Source organism: Sabethes cyaneus, chromosome 3 (assembly GCF_943734655.1).
Source record: "Sabethes cyaneus chromosome 3, idSabCyanKW18_F2, whole genome shotgun sequence".
NCBI classification, from domain to species: Eukaryota; Metazoa; Arthropoda; class Insecta; order Diptera; family Culicidae; genus Sabethes; species Sabethes cyaneus.
Window position 1 is genome coordinate 164,987,110 of NC_071355.1, and position 18,187 is coordinate 165,005,296.

General features: G+C 39.5%; 1 protein-coding gene across 1 annotated transcript in view; it reads right to left on the reverse strand.

Moving 5' to 3' along the window:
- Positions 1–3,299: 3,299 nt before the first annotated feature.
- The window catches only part of LOC128742016 (uncharacterized), a 37,120-nt gene continuing 22,232 nt past the window's right edge, over positions 3,300–18,187 (reverse strand). Inside the window, exon 3 of the mRNA XM_053838191.1 lies at positions 3,300–4,273. Within this exon, the coding sequence (XP_053694166.1) occupies positions 3,711–4,273 (563 nt within the window). The 3' untranslated portion in view covers positions 3,300–3,710. The remainder of the gene's footprint in view (positions 4,274–18,187) is intronic.

Sequence of the window (18,187 nt, forward strand, 5' to 3'; positions counted from 1 at the left end):
ACCCTTTTTGTAGATTCCATTTTGTAGATGTGCTAAACCATATATTCCATTCATTCCTCCGGTAGTTTCTCCTGCTGCCAAGTCCTTGAAATTATCCGGTAAACTGCCGTTATTAGTGGTTCCTGATAATTTTTGAGGAGTGGTGGCTCTATTAGTTGTGGCCTTTCTAGTAACTCTATTAGTCTCAGCTGTGTTCGATTTCTCTCGTCGGATCCTTTCGAGATAGGGAGCCGGAACGCTCTTATCGAGGTCAACTTTTGTTCTGCCTCCTTCTGTTATATCGCTATTATTGTGCCCATGGAAGAACTGCTTCCACCTGAAGACCATTTCGTGCTCTATTGTGATCAGGTTTCCCTATACATATCATACTACGGTGTGTATCCTTTACGAGATTAAATCACCTTCTCATAGAACTAGCGCTTGTCGTTAGTTCTATAGAGTTGTTCTAACTCTTCACGAACTCTGTCCCTCTTCTGGCGAATATTTCTCCTCAACTATAGCTATATGAGGACTACAGAGTACAGAGACGCATTTTGCAGCACAATGTACTGCAACTAGCTGAACAATTTGCATTCCGAATCGAAGCCTCCTAGTTGATCGCGAGGTACGACACTGATCTAGCATACTAGTCGTTGCATGTTCGAAGCTCGATTGGAAGAGGCTGTAAGAGTCAATGGGATCGTAGCACTAGTCCGCCATTGTTCTGTACTCTTACAACTTGCTGCGAAGTCTGTCGTATAAAAATAGAATATCAAGTTTCGATATCGGAATGTAACACCTAGGCTTCGCTCATCTAAAACTGTCTTTGTAGTTGTTCAAAAGAAGACCGTGGTCGAAGAAACCTCCCCCAATTCTGCAGCTGGGAACAAACCGATGCACTTGACCATTTGTAGAGATGGGACATGGAAAAAGTGCAGATTTTTGTCGCTGTCTGGTCTCGTCTCACTTGACAAGTGTACGGTTAACATTTTAAACATGATTGTAAAATCCTTTTACTCCAATTGCTTCAATTGGACAACGAAATAAGGGACGCTCAAGTACAAAGAATGGGCCAAAAACAACATAAATGACTGCTCTGCGTATCTCACCGGGGAGTGCCTGGTATCAAAGGAAGGAGAGTCATGTTCAAAAGCGAATGAAAAGTCGTCTTCAGAAACAAGACACAAACGGGGTTTGGTGGGAAGAGATCTGGAAAAGTGATTGATAATTGACAGAGTTTACCCAAGTGTTCGCCTACTCTTGGGGGTGCACACTGGTTACCGCAGACGACACCAGCGCACAGTGGAAAATACTGGGACAAAACACCCAAAATGGAGTTGAAGTTTTTCATGAATTATTATTTTTCTATGAAAGTAGACAGACTAAATAACTAGATTCCAAAATTTCAGAGCACTGGGTATGATACAGCTTTTTGAAGAATTTTTTGAATCTGAGGTTTGTGTGACAATTTCCCATATTTTTCAATTAATGCAAGTTTCGAAAAACTGTTTTTAATCGTTTCCTGTTAGGTATTTGGATACAAAGAAAACGCGATTTGGTATTGAAATGGTTATAGATTAGCACCTTATTTTGCAGATTGACGAAAATCAAGTACACTCTAAAATATGTTTGTAACAAATCTCAAAATAGTAACACACATGTGACTTCGAATTTTCAAAGTAGAGCATCTTTTTTTGGGAACGGAAGGTAACCGTGATTTTTTCATATTTTATGTAGAATTTAGTCTACTTTCCAAAAATCATATCCGCATTTTGCGCAGATTTGCGCAGAGACTAAAAATATTGAATTTTATAGAACCATGTGTTTTTAGGCAATCCCGCTTTGTAATTACTTCTAACAATACTATTACAGATATTTTTAAAATAAATCTTTGAGCATTTAGCAGCTAAAGGTTAGTATCAGGTCAGCAGAGCAGAAATGACACTTTGATATTCAAATTTTAGTGAATAAACATGGTTATTGGCTGGAGAAAGAGCTATTTTTAAAATTCGAAATTTATTTTTAAATGTGGCTCAACGTTATGGATTGCTGAGTGTTACAAGGTCATTACTACTTCTCCTAATTATCCCAATGCAAAAAAAACACAAAATAAATATAATAGTTCAAGTAGTTATAAAACTTTTCTTAGAAAATAATTTTAGAGACACCCTAATTATTGATTTTTTAAATATTTGAAAACTTTAAGTTTTAGTAGTCAATTTGGTTCACAGTTATATACAAAATATGTATGTTTCATGCTACTTTACCAATTTTATTAGTTTTGTCTCAGTTTTGTTCTGACTGGCGCCACTGTGCAGCGGAGAAATACAAAGACGCATTATGGCAGGAAATTGTGCCTACTTTGGACTCCGTAGGACGCTGCGATCGAACAAAATTCGCCACCGCACGAAGTTAACAATCTACAAGACGCTGATTAGAGCGGTAGTCCTTTAGGGCCATGAGGCATGGACTATGCTCGTGGAGGACCAACGCGCCTTTAGTGTTTTCGAACGGAAGGTGTTGCGCACCATCTACGGCGGAGTACAGATGGGAGACGGAACGTGGAGCAGGCGAACGAACCATGAATTGCATCAGCTGTTTAGGGAACCACCCATCGCACACACCGCAAAAATCGGTCGTCTGCGATGGGCAGGACACGTCGTGAGGATGTCGGGCGACAGCCCGGTTAAAAAAGTTCTCAATAACGATCCGACTGGAACGAGACGGCGAGGCGCGCAGCGAGAAAGATGGATCGATCAAGTGGAAAGCGACCTACGGACCCTACGCAGACTAAGTGGCTGGCGAATTGCGGCCATGGACTGAGTGGAATGGAGACGACTTCTTCGTACAGCAGAGGAAACCACGGCCAGGAGCTGATTAAGTAAGTAAGTAAGGGGGTGCTAAAAAGGCCGGGACTGTGGCCAAGGTACTATAGTAATAAGTGCAAGCCAGTACTGGATAAGCGACGCTATACGAATCATGCACGATTGTACAACGGAATAGTGACAAACTTGGAAAGAAGACCCAATTAGGAAACGAGGGAGCGCCGGATCTAGCCTCCAGCAAGGGCGCACCGGCTCTGGGCAGGAGCCCATTCAGCTCCTTTCGCTGAGAAGGTTCCTGACGCCGTCAGACCGATCTACGGAATTCTCTTTGATGAAAACATGCTGGAACGCTGCATTGTAGCGCACTGCAATAAATCCAATGTAATGCAACGTGTTCCGGAAGAAAAGTCATCAAAATGTCTACAAACACACACAAAAAATACACAATTTTTGGTTTTATCATAGTTTTTAATAATTTCATGTTTTGCGCTTTTATTGAATCTTCGTATTATTCGCTTTGCAGCAGTTTGAGTCTGAAAAAATTTACACGGAAAAGTACCTTTGAAATTCTATTTTAAAAATAAATACATATTAAGGTAACAATTGCAGTGCTGGTTTTTGTGCAGTTTGCGAAAAAGTTCTTTTGAGTTCGAAACTTCTGCTTTCGTCGACATCGCTGCTTAGGTATTCTCTGCGGTGTTTGTTTGTGAGTATGAAAGAGTTACAGCATTTAGTTCATGGGTAATCGATGTGCTTCGTCCTTTTTGGCAATTACGATGAGGACAACGTACCATTTGCTGAAGTGGGGTTCGTTTTTGTGTGAGAAAAAAAGCTTTCCAATGAAGCTTACGGGTGTGCTGAGGAGACGCTCTTACGCTTAACTAGTGGTGTCCTTTCTACATAGAATTATAGACGGATTCCAGGATTTGTGGCAGCTACATAATTTAGCAGTTCTTCGGAGTCTTCGCACACGAAAGGTTTTTCGTGATAACAAGCAACGTCATGCCATCCGATGCCATCGTTGTACACATTGTTCAGAACAGACAGGCAGGACTCGGTCGTTTGGTTGATATCGAACTCAGCATTGTCCGGTTGCGGGATCTTTTTGTGACCGGATTTGCTCCACGGGTTGTAACCCCAGCCGTTGGGAATCTTGTTGGTGGCTTGGATCTTCTCACGGTTGTTAGACCAGAACCATCCGTAGACGTTCTTCGGTTCCAGATCGGGTCGGTTTTCGCAACCCTTGAAGTCGCACAGCCGACCAGCTGTCCAGATATATGGAATGTCGTTCTGCTGGATCAAACGGAAGATAAGATTGTTTTCTTCCTGAGTTTCGAGCGACACCAAGTCCATGCAGTATTCTCGGCAGATGTTACGTCCATCCAGCCAATCGACGCGCTTGTCAGCCAGAGCTGGAACATGCGCACTGTAGAAGTAGTTGTGGCCGCGATAGTTAAATGCTTTCGTACCTGTAGGGTATAAAATAAGAAAAATAAATATGAAATGTTGATCAGCAAAAAAGTTCGGATTAAAATATTTTCATATTCCATCAGGTGATGACACGAAGAAATAACGATCAATTATACTTAATCGTTTCAGCATAGAATAAAAGGCAGATGCTGATAAACTAATCCGTACCATAAGATAAGGCACTGACATGCAATCGCCATTAGACTTCGGTTGCGCTAAATACTTCGTACCGAGCCTGTTCCAAATTGTGCCACACTTGGTGAGAAAAATCGCTCTCGTTTCAGTTGCTTTAGCTTCGTCACGAAAAACTTACCGACCACCTCGCCAAAGCCGAAGGAATGGGGTAGCTCAATCATAATTCGCACGAGCTCGGGGCAACCAATGAATGCAACAACGATTAAGCCGGTGATTAATGTGGAACTAGCCATCGCTTGAAATGTAGCTGCCTATGTTTTGTTTCTGAAGAATTATGTGGGAACGGTTGGACACTCGCTGCTAGCGAAGAATAATTTTTGATAGAATAGGGTTGGGAAATTTCGTTGAAAAGTTGCTTCTTGGGCTACACGGTTGGTTGTACTGAATGTCTAACTATGTACCAGGCCTGTGCCCATAGTCAACAATAGCATTAATCTGTTTGTTGCTCGGTTGTGACCGGAGATGGCGACAGCGAAATGAGTTCTTGACGAAATAATAAATAGTGCGCTATCTACAGTTGACCTAATGGCGGCAATTGTACGAATGGGTGAACAAAAAATGTTATGGATATGTTGTAATATGTATACCTAACGTCCGTTGGTTACTTTAAATTCGTTGTAGCACAAGTGAATTACAGTTTTGTAATTCAAATCTGGAACTGCAACTATTTTTCTATTAAACCAAAATACGAAAACATAGTGGAAGGCATTTGTAGATAGAGAATGTTAAAATGTAACATTATTAAAAATACAACAAAAGCAAGCAAAAATTCGAAAGTTTTGTCGAACCCGCCGCATCCACCAGACACTCCAACTAATTTCCACTTGTTTCGGTACTTAGCGCATGGCTCATCAGATCGTCACTTTGACAACTATGAAAGTATTAATAATTGGATTGCTTTATTCATAAAATTATAAGACTAAGAATTCTTTCGATGTGTTACTTTAACCACATACTATTGAACTTTGCAATGAGAGCTACACACTACGATATTAATTTTTCTACAAATTAATATCAGCATGTGAGTTCGAATTTGCTTTACTTTTCCTTCATTATACTTAGAGAAAGGTAATGTCAACTCTTTTTAAATGGCCTAATGGGCTATATAGATGAGTTAGAAATGACTAAAGTACTTTTGCGATGCGTCCACAAACTAGACGTGAAATTGCTTTACATAACAGTAGATGTGATTGGTTTTATGAAACAACTGTAGTGTCCTCATTAAAATGTGATAGTTGAAGTACTATTAGCTCCAGCTTCACATGCTGATTATTCGAGTTATATAGTTGCATTTATTGAACCCAGATCAATGAAATATATACATTCTGAATGAAAAAGTTACTTGCCGTCTTCAATCAGTCATTATTGCTAACATGTTACATTCTGCACCAGAAACTGTTTCAAAACATCCAATACATTTTTTTAATGTTTAAAAACCATACCAACAACGCAATGTTAAGCACGATCTTAACAGTAAAAATGAGATTCATTAAATCACTTATTTAACTTTAACATCAAAAACAACAATATGATTGCAAGTTTTCAAATGTGGACCAAGGCTAGGAGTTTTGCTTGATCTTCGCTCGAAACCTATGGGCATGCTCGTACAATTATGCATCTAGTCTATGCTGCTGCCGACAGACAAAGGTGTTTTTATTGCTGCTGCTGGTGTTGTTGTTGGTGCTGCTGCTGCTGCTGCTACCGATGCTGCAGCTGCCACCACTGCAGATGCCGTTGGCGAGAGGATTTCATTGAGAGGCCCTTGTGATGGAACTGCTATGTATTTAGCGGGGCAATGATGAAAACCTTTATTGACATAGTAAATTATGAAGTTACAATAAAGGGAAAGGTCGTATGAGTGTTGAATCAATCTGAGACGAAAATTACAATATGAATGTTACTGCCAGCCAGCGGCGAAGACGATTATATTTGCTTGAAAGGTTTGAGCCTGTGCGAGTCTACAGAGACTGTAACTAAACTGTAAAGATAGGATGCAGAGGAATATTATATTATATTCGTACTTTAATTCTACTAAAATTGATTGCGAATGCATACAATAATACGAGTAAAACCATTGGGAAATTATGGCACCTTTTCTAGAGTTCATTGCAAAGAAAAGTGTGTCAACAATATAGAACTCAAGCATTGATTGATTGATCGTTTCAGTAAAAAAATGAACCTATTACATTGTAAATATTCTATGTAATATTTAACAGAATTATTAAAAACGTGATTTGTTACATCACCATTTTGTCAATAATCAAAATGTCAGGAAGTTGTGGAATTTTTTGTTTTTTTTACATGTTTATAATATCAGTTTAAGAAAATGATTCACGAGACTGTTTTGTCGGTATTTCAAAAGTTTTCGAAACCAGAAAACATGTACTTACTTTGGAATTTACTTATTTTTTCATTCCAAAAATAATAAAAATCTTACCAGAATGGTCCATTCTCCTTTTATTACAAAACATGTACTCTTCAGAATGAAACTTTCTATTTATTATGTAGGGATTGCAGATAAAAGTAAAAAAAAAAAGAAAAAGGAGATAATTTATAGCTTTATAGCTGAATTTTACGATTACAGTAAAATATAAACAAACTTTTATTACAGCACTCCTCACAGTAAAAGATCGAAGTGTACTTCGAATACCACTCATCATATTTTGGCGGTTTTGTACACCTGAGCGGCCATTTTGTTCCGCTATCCCTTCATCTCTGTCGCATCCAGAGTTACCTTTCCTCTTTTCTTCAACTTCTGTTTGACATCTGCCCAATTTTGCCAAATTGAGCGGAATGATGGAGGGTAGTTGGGTGGATTGATGTTCTTTTCAAAGAAATCGACCTTGTTGGCGTTGGCGTTGTCTTGATACCGCTGTAGTGAGAACTTGCCAAATCAGGCCAACACATTACAGGTCCATTTTCAGCTTTATTGTATGGAAGAATACGTTTTTCAGGCACCCCAGCTTGTGCGTTTTGGAATCCATAGTCTTGTCACAAAAACCTGAGTTTTTGTACGCAGCTGCAAATATTCTGCGAGATCATGAGCTATCTTGTGAACTAACAAACTTCGACCAATGGCTTGATAGAACTTTTGTTCGGGAAGCTGCCATTAATCCATCTTCATTTCGTCGTCCATTATTTAGGATGTATCCTTAGTACTTTATAATTTGGATGGTAAATGGTTGAATAATGCTCTCCAGAACCACCATGAGGTTCCACAGCCTCTTATTTAGCAACTCCTATCTCGACCTCCTCGTGGTACCATCCGGGATACGTTCCTTAGTGGAAATCGGACAACCGGTGGAAACTAGGGTCGTATGCGGACAGAGAAGGGGGCACTCATGCCCACATGAAGACTGAAGTGTAAACACTCCGCCTGCAGGACGGTTCTCTTGACTCCCAGGAACCAAAGCAAAGGATCCAAACCCCTAAAGGAGATGGTTGTAATAGCTGTTATCCATGGCTATTATGTAAAAACTTGAATGGATAAACCCCTAATCCAAGGTGTGACGCGACCCGTGCCGAGGGATGAATAGTGGAGGGGGTTCTATAAATTCTCTCGTCGCAACGGAGCCTGTGGAGTACTAGGGCGCCCTCCACAGCAATTTTCCATTGCTGCATCAAGCCGGTCACTGATGCAGTGGACGATTTCTTACCGTGCAAGCTCTCTCTGCTGAGAAACAAAGAAACGAATGAGGTTGGGAAAGGAGAGTAAGGGAGCAGTAGGACTTGAACGATGCGCTAGTAGTGGAAACAAGTTCAAAATTCATTTTCGGTTTGCGGTTTAGATCAGCATAACTTCTTTAAAACAACATTAATCGTAAAGAATTTTTCAGCCCTGGAAGAGGCAAAATTTCAAAACAAACTGCTATCAAAACCTTTCATATCTGACTGGGAGCTCTGCAGTAAAAAAACAGTGCGTCAAGATATTACTTTTTTTTACTTTCATAACATGGGGTTTGTTTGCATACATTTTCAGACAAATGTATTAACTATTAAGTAGTTGGAATTCCTTGATTTACTACGCTCACTTCATCCATTAAGATGGGATATACCTACCTCCTAAAAATGAATTCTCCTAATCAACTTTAACTGTTCTCAATTAGTGGCTGAAGAGAGACGACGAAAACGATGCAAACAAAACCAAAATGAAAAGTGAAAAATTGTTATGGTTTATTACAAATGTTGGAAATTTAAAATTAATGTCAAGGTCGTCTGCGAAGGGTAGGAGTTGGTTACTTTCGTTGATAATCGTTCCTCTCCGAAACAAACCTCCAATAGTGATGTTAAATAGCATACACGATGACCTTCTCTTTGCCTCAATTCTCTTTACGCGACTGGAAGGAATTCAAGAATACCCCAGAAACGTGCACTTCCAGCCTTGCTCCAGGGTTGGCCGGTCGTTCCAGGGTTGCTTTGATCAGTTTTGATTATCCGTGAATTCATTCTCTTGCATCCTATCTATCATAGCTTTTTGCGTTTGACTGTATCGTACGCAGTCTTGAAATCCTCAAAAATATGATGCGTGGGTTTGCTGTACTCCCGACATTTCTGAATGCTTTGGCGGAGTGTGATAATTTGATTCGTGGTAGTACGGACTTTATGAATTTTGTCGCTATTGGGGACTAACGAAGTAACAACCCAGGTGAAGAATAGTTATTAACGTAAGCGATAAACCAAGTAGAACCTAGGGGTCAGTCCCGGCATACTGGTTAGCATTGACGCCTCTCACGTCGAGGACCTGGATTCAAATCCCAGACCCGCGGAAGTCACGAATGACCCAAGCTGTTAAAATGACTATAATCTAACAAAAAAAAGTAGAACCTAATGGACGAAAAAAGTTGTCCTCAGATGATGAGCGAAAACCAGCAGTAGCTCGAAACGTCCGGACTAACTGATATTTAAAATCTCTTATAATTATTTCGCCGAAAAACGTTGATAAGGTCGAACAAATATTAACGTAAGCAGTAAATCAGCCGCTTATTAGCATATTTGACATTTTATACTGCACGTTGCTGTTTATTAGTTTTTTGACTGCATTAAATTGGCATCCAAAATTCTATTCAAATTCTTTCTGTCGGTAATCAGCTGCAAATAAGCATTGTCAGCACTATGAGAGGATTAGCAGTAAAGTAGCCAAATATTTTGCCAAAGTAGTTTTTAAGTAGCATTAAGAGTGACTTAAATGCTTCTTGGCTTGCATTTAAATGGAATTGGTAATGCTTATTGGTTACCTGGGAAGACCACTCTTTTTATCCATTCCTCCGGTAGTTTCTATTCCTTCCAAATCCTCCAAATTATCCAATGAAGTGCCATTACTAGTGGTTGCTTACTATATAGCCACCGGAAAGGACCAGCAGATTCGATAGATTCGGCTGTGCGATTTCTCGCCTGAACTCCTCCATTTCGGAGCTGTGTCAAGTGTCATGTTTCGACGTGTAGCTCTTACTAGCATGATTTACTTGCTCATAAAAATTGCGCATATCATTGGACAAGAATAATTGTTCTTCGCAAATTTTCCCTCGCAGTAGTGCTTAGATAGTTTTTCCAAGCAGGTTTGTACAAAAGGAGATCAACCTGGAAGCTCTCTAAAGATTGCCCTATCAAAAAGTTTTAGGTTACCATAATGGAAACTTTCCCAAATGCATAAAAGTGGGTGAAAGTCTCGAAATATGTCTGCCCTACAAATACCAAAAATCCAGGCATGTCTAAAGACAGAACCAAACTGCGTGTCGCATTTGAGAAGCTCTACGAAGTATACTTGAATCGGTAAGCTGCTGCTGTGTCTGATAAAATGCACTGCACGCTCAATACAAGGTAACCACGACCGGTTTTGGTGTTGTATTTTAGGCACCGGTTTTGAAAACTTCGGAAACACTCGGTATTGTGTACTCTATCTTCGTTAAAGTACCTCGGAAATATGCTGGACGATCAGTGTGAACACGCGTATTTTTACTAGCGTTAGTTTTTCGTATTCCCTTTTCTATTATTTTTATTCACACGGCCAATTGGAATAAATATGAGGCGCTTCCATGAGAATTTTTGCAAACTTGGAAAAACTCGTCTGTGGTGGATGCCGATGTAAGTTAATACTCGGGAATGCGTTAACCGAGTGCATTGAGAACCGGTGCTGAAAATGTAACAAATTCAACGCAACCGGTATAATGCTTCTTACATTTCGTGTTCGTTATCATGCACGGGCGCAGCGCGCCGTACACAAAGAGACGAACTTCGTTTTAAGCAATAGTAGTGGCATTATAAGCTAGATTCGCTTTTTTATTAATGCCTGTCCATCACCTAACAAAAAGTGCGAGGCTTTGGCCAGGGAGAGAAGATTTTTTTTTGCTGTCGTACGTCAGAGTACTCTGCCCAAGTAACAATTTGGGTTTTATTACACTCTTATGATGGCATTTAAGACTAAAATTGGTCTTCAAGACCACCATAAGAGTACAATAAAACTCACATTGTTGCTTGGGTGGGCTCAGACCAGACTTGGTCCATCTCGCCAGGACAGAAGATAATATCAATAACAAAGCATTGATGTCAAAACGTAACCATACAATAGTACTTCATCCAACATAGGTTGAAAAGAATCGAACTCAATAAAAATGTTTGTCTGTTTTTCTAAATGTATAGCATATAGAAGAAAAGTTGGCTAGTTATTATCCTTGAAGTGGTTTATAACTTATGTTTGAGGAGAAACAAAATCGTTAGTCTTATAAAATGAAGGGCTCTGCAGCCGGCAGGTTATCGAGCCAGCTTTGAATGGTTGTCGATTCAAATCCTAATAAAATTGGGCCCATCAATGTCAAGTGCTTTAACCATTGGTTTATTTTTGGATTTCTTCTTATCCTGCCTTCTCACTTGTGTATGCATTACCAGCAGTCTCTTACTAATGCAAGTTGTAAGAATGGTACTAACTCGAAGAGCGTAAAGAAGCCTCTTGTCTTGCGGAAAATTATAACTGGTTTCCGCACTCTATAGATCTTGGAGTTGGTGTAGGGGAATGTCGTCGTGGTTGGGCCACGTTTTGGAATTCGCCCATAACTTTCGTTTCAAAAGGAACTCTGGAAATCTAAATACATCGTTGCAAAGGTCTAAGAATAAGGTATATTTCCGGAAAGTTTTGAACTGATTGCTTGAAAAATAAAAAAGTTATAGGCATTTACGTGAAGACAAAAAATGTTGTCATAGTCGGGCCATGTTGTACAGGTTGGGCCACCGCAGAAAATCTAAGACATACGTATTGAAATTCTATATAGAGACATGAAAAGAATGAATTCTGTGAACAACGGCTCATATAGGTACAAATACCCTATTTTTAATTACATTTTTGCGAAATTTTGGCGATCTTGTAAATATTGAAAATATCTCGTCAATATTGCTACAATCGCCTTTTCCGAAGTGTACAACTTGAATGAAAAAAAACAGCAAAAATCTAGCTTTATTTCATCACATTTTACGTGACTGACATTCTCTAGTGATTATTGCTGCTTCTGCGCTTAAAATTATGGTGGCCCAACCATGACTACTCAAGTGGTCCGACCTTTACAAACAGCGCTTTTCTAGTATTTTACCTTAGCCTTCCCAAATACCTTACTAGAGGGGATTTTTCTATAGTCTTCGTGTGCAGCACAACACACTTCATACATTTTCAAAATTTATCTCGATAATTGCATTTCATGAATCATTTCTTGAAGAAAAGTTCATTGCGCCTGGAAAACTTTTTTTGAAAGTTTAGTCACTGAATTCAGTACGGGTGTTTTAAATACACGATTGAAACTCACAATATTGTGAAAAGTTAGCTATCACATTAAGAAGTTTTACAATGATTGTAGCATAGATATCATGAGTTACTAAAACTGTAAAATCGTGATGGCCCGACCATAACAGTGGCCCGACGATAACGACAATACCCTAATAAAAAAGGCAAAAATATCGACACTCGAGGACGTTATTATTCGTACGTTCGTATGCAATAATAACTTCGATTACCTAATGCAAACCGAAGTGCGGAAACCAGAACAACAACTGGACGACATTCCATTAAGAGAAACCAAAATACTAATCCAAAAAAGTTCAGATGCAGATACGCTAATGTTTTTTTGGTTTTTGGTACCCGTTCAAACTTTTTACAGAAGAAAAGCAAAATTTTGAGTTAAGTTACAGAAGAAAAGCAAAAAAAATTTGCCATTTTTCTATCAAAATTGCTGCGTTTCGCTGAACTTTCCCTATTGTAATTTACATTTGTTGATTTATTATTCCAGTTCCAACTTCTTGAAAGGGCCTAGCTGCAATATGTAAACAAGCCGAGTGAAAGTTATTTTCTACTGGACTAGCATAGCAAACGAATATTTTTACGAGTGCCAAAATCGGAGTATGCCAAATTAAAAATCTCCCTCACGCACCCAGTTTAACGAAAATTTTAGATGACAATCTTCAAAAAAACATGTTTTTGACTATAATAAAGAGCCGTTACTTGATCTCGCTTTACCAAAATTCAAAATGTGCTTTACCAAAATTGCGTATGTTGGTCGGCATTGATTGTTATCAAAAAGCAAGATTGTCGTGCCATTTAATTCTATTTCGTGCCGTTTGAACAAGTTCTCCATTGTCTGTTCTCTTAATTTTTGAGGTACGTCTGCAACCGTTAAAGCACGAAAATTGATTCACACTAGCCAGTCTGTGAGTGCATATGTTGTCAGCGTTATGTAGCTAGCAAAACACGATCAAATACTAAGCTTGTACAAAAAAATTTCTAACGACGATATCTAAGTCGGAGTACCACTGGTGAGGTCCAAGCTTCGATCGAATAGGAATGTTTCTAATTTGGAAGAGCTATTGGCGTTCGAAATTGTTCATTACTTCGTGACGCAGACCTAAATCAAAATTTCGGAAGGACAATCAGTGGCAAGACGTAGTTCTACATCCAAAATATCTATCTTGTGCAGCGCAGATCAGAATAATATTTCATTGTTGTCGTTTGCTTAGCCATAGTACGCTTGAACTTCACTGATAAAACTACTAAATTCTCGTACGACCTTTTGGGCTGCTACAAACTTCATCTCTTAATATGACAATGCATTTGACTTAAAGGAACCATCACTTTAGTCGTAAATTTTTTTCTAACAAATTTTTCATTAGAACGAATTCTCACTCTGATGCAGAAATCAAACAGTTTTCTGCTTACTAATAATGTTGCAAGAATTGACTCTGCTTTTTGTGTTTTATCAGGTTTCACATTGCAATCGCTCGTTGATCTCATGAAACCCGGTACAAAACATCCCACCTAATCTCCCCGCCAGTGTACACAACTGTAAATAAGCATTAACGATTTGATTCGTTAGAAAAAACTAATACGTATTAGAGGTAGATATAGTTGTAAGTAGTGAACTGTAATTTCATTATGCTCGCAGATGCGATGGGAGGAATGATAGCATAGGTAGGCATTTTAGCCTGCATCATTGTATCTCCGCGTGAGAGTTTGTATTAACTGCACAATTAAACCGTATAAGATCAAACTAGTAATCAAGGCATGTCATACTTTTTGTCAAAACTTACGTTTAATTGGTGCGTAAAAAGTATACACAATGACGACGAATGATTTGCTTGTACAAATCAAAACTCTGTGGTTAGCTTTAAAACACAATCAAATTTCTTCTACACCTAACAGAAGCCTCTTCTCCTAGTGAATCGTAGGATGAATAAAACGAGGTGCATAAACGTATAACACACGTAACACCGCAAGCCACAATTGCATTGTATCAATGTGCAACCGCAATTCAATCCTCATTGAAGAAAGCTAAGGCCGTTTTTCAATCGTGTTTAACATATTGTACAGAGCTTCAAAAAATCCGATGAGATTAATTTATAGTCGTGTTTAGTATGACCTTTTGGTTGCATACTCTTAGCGTTCTCCAGTATCTGTTGGACGAAGAGAAAAAATGCATGCGTGACTTCAAATTTTACAGATTTGTTATTGCAAAACAGCTACTGAGCTTAAGATGTTAAATAATAGCCAACCCTTGCTTTGTATCTCAGGTGAACATCGTTCCATCGACAAATAAAAAACGACATTGTAGCTAAGAGATACCGTAGAAAACACGATGGGATGGTCGCTTAGAGGACTATCATTTGCATAAGAAACCTCATATGTAATCGTTCGGAACAAAGCAGAAATTATGCCCTGGCATAGTTGAGATCTTCAACAAACCACTACATTGTTTCGAACACATTTCTATCATTATCATTTACCGAGCTTAGTAGATCAAAACTCGATAGCTGCTAGGTGGAAAACCTTCCGAATTGGTGGCAGGGTCAACGGCCACCTTACACCTCACCTACCCGGCGAAGCAATGGCTGGCTGGCCGGGGCAATGTCCCTTCCCAATTAATTGAAGTCAAGTGACCGGATCGAAAATTCGGACTGCATCAATTATGTCCAGCCTCATGCCAAAGTTGGAATGCACTCCACACCTTCTGGTTAAAATTGGCTACGCATTGCGTCATCTCAGCGGACCCTGAATAACATTATTTATACTTCGTGTTGTTTTATTTCGAATCTTCTGTTGGTTTACACATTAAGCGAGCCAGCCAGCCAGCAAGCACCACAACGTGTCAAGTGTACGAGAGGCAAAACGTGTCCCAGCGAAACGATGGAAATCGTGTTAATTATCGATGAAGCACTTGAACTTTTCATATCTTTTGACGTGTGAATACAAGAAAGACCGCCGTTGACGGGTTATAGGGCAAAAAATACAATGACATGCTTAACACATTACAATACTGGATACAGTATCTAATATATTTTAAATTAATATTATCGTCCCTCTGTGCTCAAATAAGATGGATTGTGGTTTGTATACGGGTTCAAGACAGTAATCATCTTATTAATCATTAATTGAATTATTACTGAATATAAAATTTTTGATTTCCAGAAGGGTACACACCAAATTATAACCGAATAAAACAGTGATTGTAGAACTAAAGGTATGATCTGCATCCAAGTACGTCTCCATTAACACTCCCAGAATGATAAAAACATTTTAAAAAAGCCTCAGGCAAAATGCACGATTAAATTGACCTGACCCAGATGGTCGCCCGATATAAGCGTATGCAGTGGAACCTGTGTTACGGTCAGTCACAGTCGGTGAGCGAGCTGGGGCTTGGGACCGGCCCAATAACAGGTTACCAGAGCCAAGGGTGAAAGGATGATGCATTGGAATCTGAAACCGCGCGAATGCCGTCGGTCTTCGGATCGGTAGAGCGCGTGATGGAGGATGTCGAAAGTCAACTAACCGGTATTCAACGCCGTCGTCGTTACCGTTGCTGTCGTACCGGGACTTGCCAGTCCATATCGTAACTCTGGGATCGCGACGACAGCAACCCCGACCAACAAGGTACGTGAATTGCGAGCGAAGCTGTCTGCAGAATTGCCAATTTGGACCTGCACATTGTACTCAATTATTTTTTTGCTTTTATTGTAGTACAGTTCAGAGTAGCACAAAGGTCACCACATCGATTATCTTTATGGAGCTAAGCACGGTTAGATGTTTTTGCTTTTCCAATTAAAAAGAAACTTACTTTCAGGTGGAGCAGCTGGAATTTGATAAAATAATAACTATAAACGACCTCTTAAGGTGACCATGCAACCAAACAAAGTAAAAAAGTATAATGAAAATAACAAATCCTTAGCACTTTTATCAATGATTTAACCTTTCTTTAGCTACGGTTTTCCGTAGTAGTAGATGAATAATGTACAGGACAGTCAACCCCTTGCCGCAACTCTTTGCTTGATTCGGACTCAAGCGTGCCCACGCAAACGCCCTTTGCCTTTATCCCTTTCATCAAACTTAGGACAGTGGCAAAATCAACTTGTTTAGACACTTTTTACCACACCTTCTTGGTATGAAAACAAGATTGTTTTCGTTAACAATTTCGTCAACAAACAAACAAACATTGTCAGTGCGTCGAACAGTGTCAGAGCTTTGTTTGCGAGATAGCAATAAGACGGACAAAACCCGCTTTTGGAGGTATCCGTGATTGCAGATTTGTCCATTGACCTTCCCTCAATAAAAGCGTCAATTTGCCACATCCGCAGATCTATAGTCAGCCAAAGAATTGCGACAGCTTTTTTTCTGTGCACTTTCAGGAACTGCAGCTTTAGAGGTGGCAACACAGTATTTCTGTCCTAGTTGTTGTCTGGTGTCAGCCATGGTTTCATCATCCATCACAATGCAGAATAGTTTTATGAGACACTATATCGCTACCATACGCGAGTTTTGGTTACCGCGTTGCTGTTTGTCATTTCGGGTCGGGGCCTTCCGAAATTTGTATACATTTCATTGTTTTTGCACAGAATAATCCGAAGCTTTCGCCTTTTTTGTCACATCCCGAATGAAAAAGTTTGGTTGACCCATGAATTGGTTAGCTGCCGTTCTGCTATCCGTCAGATTTGTGGTGCTGTATTTCCTACCGCAACTATGCTTCCGATTGGATGGTTGGTGCTCCTGGATCGTTTTCATCACTTGAAATTTGTTTTCTTGTTAAGTATATTTTTCACTGACCCTAATTCATTGTAAGCCAGTTGAGATACGCTTGAACGTGCGATTCCGAGTAGTTTACCGATCTATCGACGGAAATCGTTTTGATTTTCGAAGAGAGTGCCATTATTATACATCCTGTTATTATTCCGAATTTATAACTGTAACAACTCAATCGATTTTGATAAAACTTTGTTGATATAAACAACACTTTTAACTACTTTCACCTAAAATTTTAGAGAAGGGACTGCCTACGCGAGCATTGTTATCAATCGCTTTGCGTAGCAAAGAAGCCTATCCTCCTTTTTGTAGGTGCGACACACCCCTACTAGCACGATTGTTACAAAGTTGTTGTGGTAACAGAAAAATGACTAATTTCAGTCGTAATCCGGTTGCTTCAACTAAATGGACCTAACCTGTGCTAATTGGAACCAGTCCTTCCATCCATTTCTCCTCTTCTTAAACCCTGCTCATTGCTAAAGGTTCCTTACCTTATATGTAGAGTTCTGTAAAGAGTCTCCTGTTTCTATAACTCTAATAGTTTTCAGTTGTCCGATTTCTCACCGAATTTTCTAAGATTGTTGGTCTTTTCGAAGCCCGGATGCTAGTATCGTACGTGGACTCACTCAAATTAACTTTCGTTCTTCCTCCTTTCTGTTACATTGCCGTTGAGGCAATGTAATACTAGTGGGGGTTCTCATAAAACTGTTCCGAGATATTTGCTCAAGTTTTTCTTATTCTTCTCAATATCTGTCCTCTTTCTGGAGCTTCTCCTTCCTCAGCAACGTGGTTAACTGCTTCCTTGATCATCGATACTTTGACAAATTCTCCCTCGTAACAATAACTTTTCCAAGGTTTTTTTTTCCTCTGAATCGTTTACTCAAATCAGTAATTTTCTGCTTTCTCCAGCTAACACCGCTCCAGCGCTATGATCAAGCGTTCCTCATCCGTCTTCGAAGATTCGAAGAACCTGGCACCACTGAAGAAGGTAGCGCTTTATTCAGCAGACGTGCGTAGTTTTTGACAGCTTACGGGTTATTCAAGTGCCGAATGTTTAGCCGAAGAGGAGGGTTTTGGCGTGATATGTATACTGTCGATAGTTTTAGGCACACTTGTGCTAGGTAATGCTAATCATAATGTCCACATCCCGAAGGGAGCGTATGTCGTTCTAGATAAC